The sequence below is a fragment of the Miniopterus schreibersii genome (assembly GCF_964146895.1).
Source record: "Miniopterus schreibersii genome assembly, chromosome: 5".
Lineage (NCBI taxonomy): Eukaryota > Metazoa > Chordata > Mammalia > Chiroptera > Miniopteridae > Miniopterus > Miniopterus schreibersii.
Genome location: NC_138106.1, coordinates 65856418 through 65868489, shown reverse-complemented (window position 1 = coordinate 65868489; position 12072 = coordinate 65856418). Strand labels below are relative to the sequence as shown.

At 37.6% G+C, this 12072-nt stretch overlaps 1 protein-coding gene across 1 annotated transcript in view; it reads left to right on the top strand.

Moving 5' to 3' along the window:
- The window catches only part of ZBTB11 (zinc finger and BTB domain containing 11), a 28593-nt gene extending 21223 nt beyond the window's left edge, over positions 1-7370 (top strand). The window contains exons 8-11 of the mRNA XM_081137601.1: positions 1019-1136; positions 4116-4274; positions 4407-4582; positions 5136-7370. Coding sequence (XP_080993727.1) covers positions 1019-1136; positions 4116-4274; positions 4407-4582; positions 5136-5653 — 971 coding nt within the window. The 3' untranslated portion in view covers positions 5654-7370. The remainder of the gene's footprint in view (positions 1-1018; positions 1137-4115; positions 4275-4406; positions 4583-5135) is intronic.
- The last annotated feature ends 4702 nt before the right edge of the window (positions 7371-12072 follow it).

Genomic DNA, 12072 nt, shown 5'->3' with positions numbered 1-12072 from the left:
ACAGGGTGGGGGAAAAGTAGGTTTACAATTGTGAGCATGGGAAACAAAGTTTATTCTTGTATTATTTATTAATTATTGTATCATTTTTCATATGAACAACCATAAACTTACTTTTGCCCCACCCTGTGCATGTTATATACTATTAATTTACTATCATATTGATTATGCTGTGATAATTTTAGAAATTATATTGATATACTTATGGTTATATGTGTGCAGTTTTTTATTAATGAGTAAACTTAAAAGGTGTTCTTAAATCTAGTTTTAGAGCTATCTTATTTGTGTAAAAATATTCAGTTTCCCTCAGTATAGAAAAAGATGTACTGAATATTAAATCATGTGTAATTTAGATTGAGGCACCTAAAGAAAATGGTCATGCTTTTAAAAAAATTAAGCTTTAGGCCCAGCTGGTGTGGCTCAGCAGTTGAGCATCAACCTATGATCCAGGAGATTGTGGTTCAATTCCTGGGTTGTGAGCTCAACCCCCAGTAGGGGACGTGCAGGAGTCAGCCAATCAGTGACTCTCTTATCATTGATGTTTCTGTCTCTCTCTCTCTCCCTCTCCTTCCCTCTCTCTAAAATCAATAAAGACACATTTTAAAAAAAAAAAAAAGTTAAGTAGCAGGCAGATGTAACTGTCAACATGATATGTGGCTTACAATTTCATTAGAATTTTTATTTTACACATGCTTATTTTCAAATGCTCAAAGCAGTTATGTGGAAATGGCAGGTGAAGGGGTAGATGTCTACTCTAGAACTTGTATTCAACTCTTACTATTATAATCCAGATGATTATGAAATGTATCACATTCTTTGGCTAGCAGTAGCCTTGCCAGCTCTGAAGCTGAGAGGAAATAGGATTTTGATGTGGTTTGCTGTTCTTCTTAGAAGGTGGGTGCCAAATGTTATATAGAGCTTCCGTATCCCTCTGATAAAATAACTTCTGGAATATGACATAAGATATTCTATTTGAAGAGCATGTGATTGCTGGATTTATGACATGGTTTTATTTTTATAGGAGAGTCCAAGTACCATTGCTCAGTTTGTGGAAAGTCTTTTCACAGGGGCTCTGGACTCAGCAAGCACCTAAAGAAACACCAGCCAAAGCCTGAGGTTCGAGGCTATCATTGTACTCAGTAAGTATTTAATAGGTGAACCACTCAATTAATTTCCTTATGTTCGTACTAGGTTTGTTTGAAAGTTGTTTTCAAAAGAAAATATTTGAGGTGGCTATAGTTGATAACACTGTATTGTATTTTGCTAAGAGAGTAGAACTTACGTATACACATGCACACATATCTGAGGGGCTGGATGTGTTAATTAACTAAATGGAGGGAATCCTTTTACAGTGTAGCATACATATACCAAATCATCATTATGTACACTTTAAATATCTTTAAATATTTAAATTGTACCTCAATATTATACTTCAGTTATACCTCAGTTGACAATTATTTAAATTGTTGATTATACCTCAATAAAGCTGGGGAAAAAAGAAAATATTTGAAAATAATATTAAACTGTTATTTGTTTATTCTTTTTTTTTTAAAAGATAGATTTTTTTAAAAAACACACATGTCTTTATTGATTTCAGAGAGAGGAAGGGAGAGGGAGAGAGAGAGATAGAAACATCAATGATGAGAGAGTCATTGATCGGCTGCCTCCTGCACGCCCCCGACTGGGGATCCAGCCTGCAACCCGGGCATGTGCCCTGACCAGGAATTGAACCCTGATCGGGAATTGAACCCTGATCGCCTGGATCCTAGGTTGATGCTCAACTGCTGAGCCACGCCCGGCTGGGCTGCCTAGATGCTTCTACTTATGATTTTAAAAATTTTATTTAGATATAAATCACAGACCATACAAATCACTCATTTAGAATGATTTAGGCTGCCTGCCTGGCCCGACTGCACTTATGGGGGTCGCTGCTGCCACCCCCACATCCCTGGAGCCAGAGGCCTGGGGGCCCTTCCCACTGGCCAGGGCCCCTCTCTCCCCATGTCTGAGCTGGACCACTCGATGCTTGGCTCCTCCAGAAGACACATGAGACAGCCTTCTCTACTGGTTTCTAAATGGCCTTCCGGCAACAGGGTCATCGACTTCATGCAGAGTGACGTGGGTTGGGAAGCTGCCTGTGGCTTCTCTCTACTAGGCTGCCTGTGCATGGTGTGGGGTGGCACCTTCTACGTGGTGGGCCTTGCGGCGCTGCAGGGGTCCATGCAGCTCTCGGGGGGGGGGGGCGGTGACCACAGGCTTGTGCATCGAGCTGGCCACTGGCCTGCTCTGGGCCTGTGCTGTCGGCCTCTACATGGGCCAGCTAGAGCTGGACGTGGAACTGGTGCCCAGTGAAGCAGGTGGCCGGAATGAGCAGCAGGGCCACAGGGAATGGCCTGGTGCTGGATGCTGTCCAAGGACCAGGACATTAAAACCTGACCCTTCCCCCGAAAAATAAATATATAAGATTCAAAGAGATTCTTCAAATATGGTACCTGGGGATGGGGACTGTAGGAAACAGTGATCCCTGGTACCAGCCAGAGTTTCGTTTTAGGCAGTTTCTCTGAAGTGCTGGGCCTTTTGCTACTTTATCCTTTCTTCAGACTCTTTTTCTTTCTACCTCTTTTGATTTTCCAAAGCGTGTATAATTCAGTGGCTTTTAGTACATTTACAGTGTTGTGCAAGCATCACCACTTCCTAATGACAGAATGCCTTCAACACCCATCCAGGCAGTTCACAGCTGTGCTTGCCTTGTCTTCCTGTTTGTGCAGTCAGCCAGAGGTGAGAGCTCAGGGCCTTTTCAAGTCTTTCCTGAGCGTGTGCCCAGCCCTGAGTAAGTGTGTGGGCTTCTAGATTCCCAGGAATATGTGAGTTTTCAAAGCCCCCATTCCACAAGCATTTTATTCCTCATGCTTTCTTCCCAAGCTTTCAGTTTACATGTTGTCTGTACTAATCTATTATTCCTTGCCCCAGGTGGCAGTGGCTAATATATTTGCCTTTAAATGTTTTCACCAAACTCCTCTTCTTTCCCCCTGGTCCTCATCCCTAGGGGAGTTAGGCAGAATAAAGGCACACCCTTTGAAGGGATCTTTCAGGAAGTCAAGAAACAGGGCAAAACATATTAAGTACCTCTGCCACTAGGAACCCATAGCAGGAATGCAGTCTTGTCTTCAGGGCTGCTGAGGAACAGGGGATGGGGCCAGGGTAAGTTTAAGTGCCACAAAGTTCTATTACTGATATTCAACTATTTTTTTTCTTGATTACATGTTTGCCTGGTTGCTGTAAACTTTTAATTTGTTTCCATACTTCCAATAAAATTGATTCTGACAGTTTTTGCCAATTTATCCACTGCCTTTGTGGAGGGATGGGCTTTAGGAGTCCCTTACTCATATATTGGCTGATGTAGCCCTAATCAGTCTTATTTTAAAATATTGTTTATTATCAATACATTTTTAGTTGTAAGTGAAAGAAAACCCAACCCTAAACTAGCTTGAATGAAAGGTAGAGTATAGGATTCTGAATGGTTTAAACTGGGTTCAGATTCATTAGCATTTGATGTCTCTGGGCACCATATGGAGAGGGCAGGGGCAATGGTTTTAGCCTTGTATTCTCTCAACTTCCAAATTGTCGAGCTGCTTTTCTAGTGTTTCCTATAAAAGCCCTGAGGTTTACTCCTACTGGATATGATTGTCATGTGGTCACCCCTGAATCAATCACTATGGCCAAGGGAATGCTGTGCTCTGATTGACTTAGGCATGAGTCAGTTACTCCATCCATATGGTCAAGGGTGAGGCCTACTCCCAACACATGCACAGAGAATGGGAGATGGTAAAAAAGGGAGATCAGATGAGACTGAGGGGGAGACAGAAAGTATATGTCCTCTGTAGTAACCTTTAGGACATCCACATGATTCTTTCTAAAATGTTTCTAGTGTCTAGGGCCAAAAGAACCTAACATCTTGCAGCCTTATTACAAGATTGGAATACTAGTGAACTGTTTTGTCTTAAATTGGGATCATCTTGTGGAGTTCTAGAAACCCAAGAATATACTGAATTCTTGGAAACTTGTTTTAAAAGAATAATAAGATGCTTCAGTTGGGTGATTGAATCTTATTATTACAGATGTGAAAAAAGTTTCTTTGAAGCTAGAGATCTTCGTCAGCACATGAACAAACATCTTGGTGTGAAGCCATTCCAGTGCCAATATTGTGATAAGTGCTATAGTTGGAAGAAAGATTGGTATTCCCATGTGAAGTCTCATTCTGTCACTGAGCCTTACAGGTGGGTAAATTTGAGGAGAACCTGAACTTAATATATATACACACATATATTTGTATATATGTGTGTATATATATGTACTTGGATTAATTCTTATGGATACTGATGCTTTTAGTTTTTTTCTCCCTATTTAAGATGTAATATATGTGGCAAAGAATTTTATGAAAAAGCATTGTTCAGAAGGCATGTAAAAAAAGCCACCCATGGGAAAAAAGGAAGAGCAAAGCAAAACCTGGAACGGGTTTGTGAACGATGTGGAAGGAAATTCACTCAACTGAGAGAGTACAGGAGACACATGAACAATCATGAAGGTAACTGTACCTAGTATCATATATAATGTAGCTATATGTTATAGATAAATACATAGAGAGTAAAAGCCAATCCAGTACTGATTCTCCCCTTATCAGCCCACTTGCTCATTACCTCACCTTCCTTAATAAGAGATGTATTCCATATCATAGAAGTTTTTTCAAGTGATAGCGGTGATTCTGAACCTGAGTACCTAATTTAGTGAGCTTAATATTCTCTATCAATTCTCACTTTTTATGGACTCCTTGGAGCCTCTCTTCTCTCATCCTAGGATTATAAGGGTTACTGTGAAGGTTAAGTGAGACCATGCAGGGAAACTCAGAATTGCCTCTTAGTAACTTCTCTCCGAGGGCACATCTTTAGAGAGATTATTGTGCAGAATCTGGTTTATTCTAAGGTAAACCATTAGGTCCTAGATAAAATATTGCCATAGTCAAGACAGAAAGGCTTATGGGCTACTGTATTTTAATAAAAGCATTATTTATCAGGCAACTTTAATATATTTTTGTACTTGCACCTCACCACATACACCTCTCCTCCTTCTTTTTTTAATAGGAGTTAAGCCATTTGAGTGCTTAACATGTGGAGTAGCCTGGGCTGATGCCCGATCTCTAAAACGCCACGTCAGAACACATACTGGTGAACGGCCCTATGTTTGTCCTGTGTGCAGTGAAGCCTACATAGATGCTCGAACACTCCGAAAACATATGACTAAATTCCACAGAGATTATGTGCCTTGCAAAATTATGCTGGAAAAAGATACTCTTCAGTTTCATAACCAAGGAACTCAAGTGGAGCATGCTGTTAGCATCTTAACAGCAGACATGCATGAACAGGAAAGCAGTGGTCCTCAAGAACTTGAGACTGTGGTAGTGACAGGAGAAACTATGGAAGCTCTTGAAGCCGTTGCAGCTACTGAAGAGTATCCATCTGTATCTACACTTTCTGACCAAAGTATTATGCAAGTGGTTAATTATGTGTTGGCACAACAGCAAGGACAGAAGTTATCTGAAGTTGCAGAAGCTATTCAAACTGTTGAAGTAGAGGTGGCACATATTTCAGAAGCAGAATGAATATAGTAATGGAGATTTTTTAAAGTGACATCTCACGTATACTGAACTCACAGAACGTTTGTTTACAATACTTTGTGACTCTCCGCCTAGACTTTGTATGTGAAGACTCTAGGCTGTTTGATGATGTTTTAGCATTTCTGAATGGTTTGTTTGGCTAAAGTCCATTTACTGTAAAGAAGTTGGAAACATCTGTTTAATGGTTTATCATGGTATACTTTTTATGAATTAATATTTGTAAAGGACTGCACTAAATGAAAAACTGTACAGTTTCATTTGCATTTTGACATATACTTTGAGTTTAAAGGCTGCAGCAGTCAGCTTTTCTTCTCTTTTATTCTCAAAATATAGAAGTTTTGTGATTTCATTTGCCCTTTTTATAGATTTAAAAAAATTGTTAATATAAAGCATTTTAGTAGGGTGCATAGGTATATTACATTTTTTAAATGCTCCAAATCTGTGATTCTTGACTTACTATTTATTTTAAGCCCTTATAAGTCAGGAATTCTTTATTTTGTTTTAAAGCACTTAATAAGTTACATGTTGTAATCAAGTTTGCACAGTATACTTATCTATATGGGGAACCCTTAAATGAATAGCTGATTTTAAATATGCCATTAAAATGCATGAAATGCCTATTCAAGCCTTACTATACTATCTCTTCAAGGCAAGTAAATAGACCATAAGAAAAGAACAGTTATTAAGCACTGTTGATGAAAAATTTCTCCTTGATGACATAGGGCAATACCTGGGGGTGGGGGTGGAAAGAATCTCGTTCTTTTGCTGAAAAATTAACAAGTTAAAACTAGGTTTAGTATGTTTGCAGCTTTTGTATCATGTTTTTTTGTTGTTTGTTTTCTTGTTTTGCTTTTTTGTATCATGTTTAATTGTTCAATTTTGTTGAAAAACTGCAGTTTAGAAATAGGACAACAATGTTGACATCTAGAGTGGTCCTGTGGGTATCATATAATTGTACAAGTAATTCCAGAATATTGAAAAGTCTTCAGTTCTGCCCTCATTATAGTATACTGCTTAAGGAAATTAATTATAGTCCACCAAATTGTTTAAAGTAAATTATTTTAAAAAGTTATCTGAGAATTAAATTATATATTAATTTTTGTTTTTGATTTTTAAATTCCCACTTCCTTAAGCTATCCGGATAATCTTCTGATTTTCAAAATAACCATAGGGAGATGCCACATTTCTCTCCTCTTGGAATCTACCACTTGAGCTATAATTGTTAAAATGAAACATTTAAGTATTATAACTAATATAAGGTATAAAATTAAGATATAGGCAAATCACATGTAAATCATTCCTAAAGCACAAGAAAATAATGTGCCTTGATGTATATATATTATTAAGATACTTATTCCAGTTTACTTTAAAAATGGCTTAATAGATAAAGAATTAATGTGATGCCATGCATGCGTTATACTTGCACATGTAATATTTGCATTTGCAAATTTCCCAATGTTTCAATAGCTGTGTGGCTGACTTCAATTTTAAGTGAATTGACATACAGTCTGTAACTCTATAATGGCTGTTTGCTTATTGTATCTTTCAGTTAGTAAAATGTATTCCAACCTGATGAAAATTTGGAATTGTGTTTTTTATGTTCCATCCCCACCATTGTTAATAGGTTTAATTAATTGTATAAGGCCATTAATGTATGTCATAAATATGTAAATAAAAGATGTTAAATCTTGTTTAAAAGCATAAGCTATGGAGTTGAGCTGGTCACTATTTTTAATTCATAAATCAGTTGCTGTTATTTGATATGTTATTAAGTTAACCTAATTTTAAAGGGAAGGGGAATTGAACACATTAAAAAAATAACCATTTGGGGAACACATAATAATATTAAAACTCCTTACTCTTAAACATAATCTAACCACAACATTTAAAGTAGTGTGATTAACTACCAACTTTGGATAATTTAAATGTGTAGAATTATGTAAATTATATGTAGAAACAAGTATTAAGGTTCCAAAAATTCAGTTTTATGTTACCATGGGGGGGACCTCTATTTTTAATTTAAAACAATTTCTTTTTAGAAACATGGTTTTGTTGTCAGATGACTTTCCCCAAACTGTGGATATCCCCTGGTTAAACTTACTTGTTACTACCCTTGCTACTAAGCAGTTTGTGTCATTGCTGTTAGTCACTGACTATGTATTGTTGATAGAAATGAATTAACTAATCCTCTAACATGGGCTTTAATTTGTCTTATTAAAAGCCAGGGGCTCCCTGCCCTATGGCTCGGTTGGCCAGAGCATCATTCCATACACCAAAAGGTGGTGGGTTGGATTCCCAGTGGGGGCACATACGGGGCACAACTGGTCAATCACATGAATGTTTCTCCCCCCTTCCTCTCTCTCTCAAATCAATAAATATATCCTCCAGGGATGATTTTTTTTAAAAGCCAATGGTTGTTTACAGAATTTCACAAGATTACCTGAGCTGCTGGACTTAAAGCTAATCCAAATTTTGTGTCTTTTTAAAAAAACTGCATTGATGTAAACTATCTGTGCATGGTGCTTCCTGCTCATGATTCTTTTCAAACCTGTAATCTCTTTGGAGGTTCCTAAATAGGAGTTTCACATCTACTGTTTGGAACATACACCAAAAAAGCTTCTGTCTCCCCGATCCTATAAATTTATCAGTTACAGTTTGTAGAGGCTTGTGGAGCAGAGATGTACAGATAACTTCTTTGTTTCTTTAATCACTTTAAATATACCATGCTTATTTTATAGTCTGTTATCTAAAGGTTTGACGTGTACTACTGCTGTTTATTAGATTTTTCTTTAGGTGTTTTATATATTTTAGAATATGAGCTCATCTCTAACAGGGTCTTATCTTTGGGACTGCTGTGCCACCCACTTAAGGTTGAGGATGGGTGGGTGGGTCCTTTCAAATTGGTTTTGTTTCCCATTACTCCAAGCATGGCCACAGCTTGGTTCTATTTTTTTTTTTGCTGTTGTTGTTGAGGGTATTACAGGTGTAGGTACTATTTTTATATTAATTTCTCAGACTCTGGTTTCCCAGACCAACAACTGTAACTTTGAACTTTAGACCAGTGCGAGGGCAAGCCCATCGTTCTGTCTTCAAGGGAAGTTTTGCCTGGGACAGATCTGCCACACGGCTGCTATGGTTCCAACTCAGTTTCCTTTTACTTGGGGACCCTAGGACATTCCCTGTCTTACAAACTCAGTAGAATGATTTCCAAAGTGACCCTGGCAATGCTGGCTTCAAGTCTACTTTGGCTACAATTAAAATAGCTACATTAGCTTTTTTGGCATTCATGTGGTACATTTTCCCATCCTTATGCTTTCAACCTGTTAATATTCTTAGATTTAAAGTGTAGCTCTTATCCAGGTTGCCAATCTTTGTCTTTTCATAGGAATATTTAGTCCAATTAAAAATATAATTATTGATATATTTGCTTATAAATCTGTCATTTTACTGTTTGGTGGGGTTGTTTTTGTAATGCCTGTTGTACATTCTTTTTCCTTTTTAAACATTCCATTCCCATTAGCTTGTTAGTTACATTAACTATTATTTTAGTAGTTTAGATATCACATTCAAGTTCTTGGCCATGTATTCTACTTCATGAACTGTAGAGCCACATAAGTTCAGATACATATCAACCCCATTCAATGGAAACAGACAAAGGAAGTGAAATAGTTTATCAATCCCATACCAATGACACCTGTATACAATCAGACTTCATGATGACCCCATACCCTCAAATATCCTAGTTCCCCTTGAAAACTAGCTCTGTGGATTCTCAGTCACCATCTCCCACTTACCTAAATTTTGGCTGAAGGTTTTTCTTAAACTTTAAAGGTTATCCTGTATATATTTGTCAATTTTGGGGGTGGGCGAGGGTGGCTCTTCAGCATCTACCTCTCTTCCAGGTACCTACATCTGCATCCCTAGTCATCTGGGATGCTTCTATTTCCCCCATCATTATTCAGCCACTGAATTCCTTAGCAATGTCTTTGATCTGTTACTTCTATTCCATTACTGCTAATTACTGTTCACATATAAATTCATGCATGCAGCATACTACTGCTTGGTTTCTTAGCATCTATACTTGCCCTATTTTCCTTTGTCTTACACACATGACTTCCAGATGAATATTTGAAACTGCCCTTCAGCATGTAGCTCCCGTTTTCTAATGGCTCGTTATATAGCAAATAAATCACAATAGGAATGAAAGTAACTTTGTACGTGACACGAGGTGGCTGTTATCATAGTGTTGATCTATTTCAGCATGGTGACACTACCCAGTATCCCTTGTTTTGAGTTAGCAGGGGTCCTGGCCAGGTAGCTCAGTTGGTCAGAGCGTCGTCTGACAATCAAATCGGTTTCTCTCCCTCTCTAAAATCAACTTAAATTTTTATTTATTGATTTTAGGGAGAGAAAGGGAGACAGAAACATTGCTTTGTTGTTCCACTTAGTTATGCCTTCACTGGCTGCTTCTCGTATGCACCGACTGGGGATTGAACCCAGAGCACGGGTGTATCGGGACAATACTCTAACCAAGTTACCCAGCCGGGGCCTCTAAACTCAATTTAAAAAAAAAAAGACTTGGCACAGACTAGCAGCTGCTTCTTAAGTTACTCCTACTAGAGAAAGTAAGACCTGTAGTAAGAGTCATACTTATCATTCCTGATTTTATTTCTTGAAGCATAACACAGTCAATGCCTACAGAATTCAAATAGGATAGAATGAGAAGAAGCTTGTTTAGAATTAGCAGGGAAAGTGACATTTTCTTCTCAAAGTGGTCCTTTGAGAATATAACCACACTTAAATCCTGTTAGAGGAAATTGCTGGTATATATATATATCCACACACCATATATAACCCATCATTACAATAATGATGTTAATATTGGGGGAGTTACACCCAACTATTACTTCTATTTATGGTGGAGAGGTACCTTGTGAATCTGACACCTTGACTTTGTGAAAATAAACTTTATTTGCCATTTTAGGTTCATAGCAAAACTGGAACAGTTGAGTTCCCACAGGCGCCATGCCCACACACATACTCCCTTTTCACTCTCCATTGCATCTTCAGTTAACTTGCTTTAATCATTTGCAAATATCTCAACGTTTTTGCATTCTTTCAATGTTACTTTCTTTGCATTACTTGTGTTCTGCTGCTTGTGTTAATCTTTTTTCCCTTATAGTCAGGGTATAATAGATTATATATTCTATATACAGGGTTGGGCAAAAAAGGTTTACAGTTGTGAGTATACAAGTTTATTCTTATTATTGTATTATTTTCCATACAAACAACTATAAACCTTTTGCCCCACCCTGCATATTGTATAGAAACTTAGTTATTCAACTGTGATTTTGTTATGGAATTCTAAAAGTAGGAATAAAATAACTAACTGCAGGTATATGAAAGCGTGAGATCAAGACAATGCTAGATTCTGAGTGAAACTCATTTGCGGTGTGTGAACATAACATGTCAGTAACACACGAATTCAGGTAACTTCCTGAAGCATAGTGGCCATCCTTGGTATTTACATAGTACACAAATTTTTATTTTTTCTAAATAATAAGCAATGTAAATTCAATGGATATCGTAGACAAAATGCTCCCCAAAAGGACTTACTCTTAGAAAAAAACGAAGTACATGGGAACATATAAAAGTTCTTTGTCTATATGCAAAAATTAAGTGGATGTCTACTGTGATGTGGCTCGAGGCAGTCAGAAAATTCTCACATATCTGAAGCCTTAGCACGACAGCTACCCTAATTCACATTAGAGATACCTCTCCTGCCTACCCATTTCTCAATTATCAAAGTAATGTAGAATCAGTGTGGAAAACTTGGAAAAAATAGTAAAATGAAAAGCAAAAGCTAAAAACAGTAATTATTGCTGACAATGGATCCCTATGGGAGTGGAGGGCTACATATCACCAGGGACTTTTCATGCAGAAGTCAAATCAAAGGGTTTCCAAAATGTCTTCACTGTGGTGATGGGCAGTTTAGTCCGCTGCTTTTTCTTGCAGCATATGCACCTTCTCAAAGATTTGAAATTCAGCCTCCTGCAGTTGCTACTTCTGCTACACCTGAGAGTTCTCATGTTAACAAGTCTTTTTATTAAAGTTTTCCCTCGATACAATGCTGAAAAAGCCTTGGACAAAATTCAACACTCATTCCCAATAAAAGCACTTCAGAAAATAGGAATTGGTGGATATTTTTAACTTGAAAAAGTACTTACCTTAGTCCTAAAGCAGCATCTTACTTAATAGGTAAAATACTGGAGACATTTCCACTGAGAACAAGAATCATTTCTACCACTATGCAATATTGTACTAGAGGCACAAAGCAATGTGATTAGGCGAGCAAAATGAATTAGAAGCACAAAAATTGGTAAGGAAGTAAAACCATCTCTAGT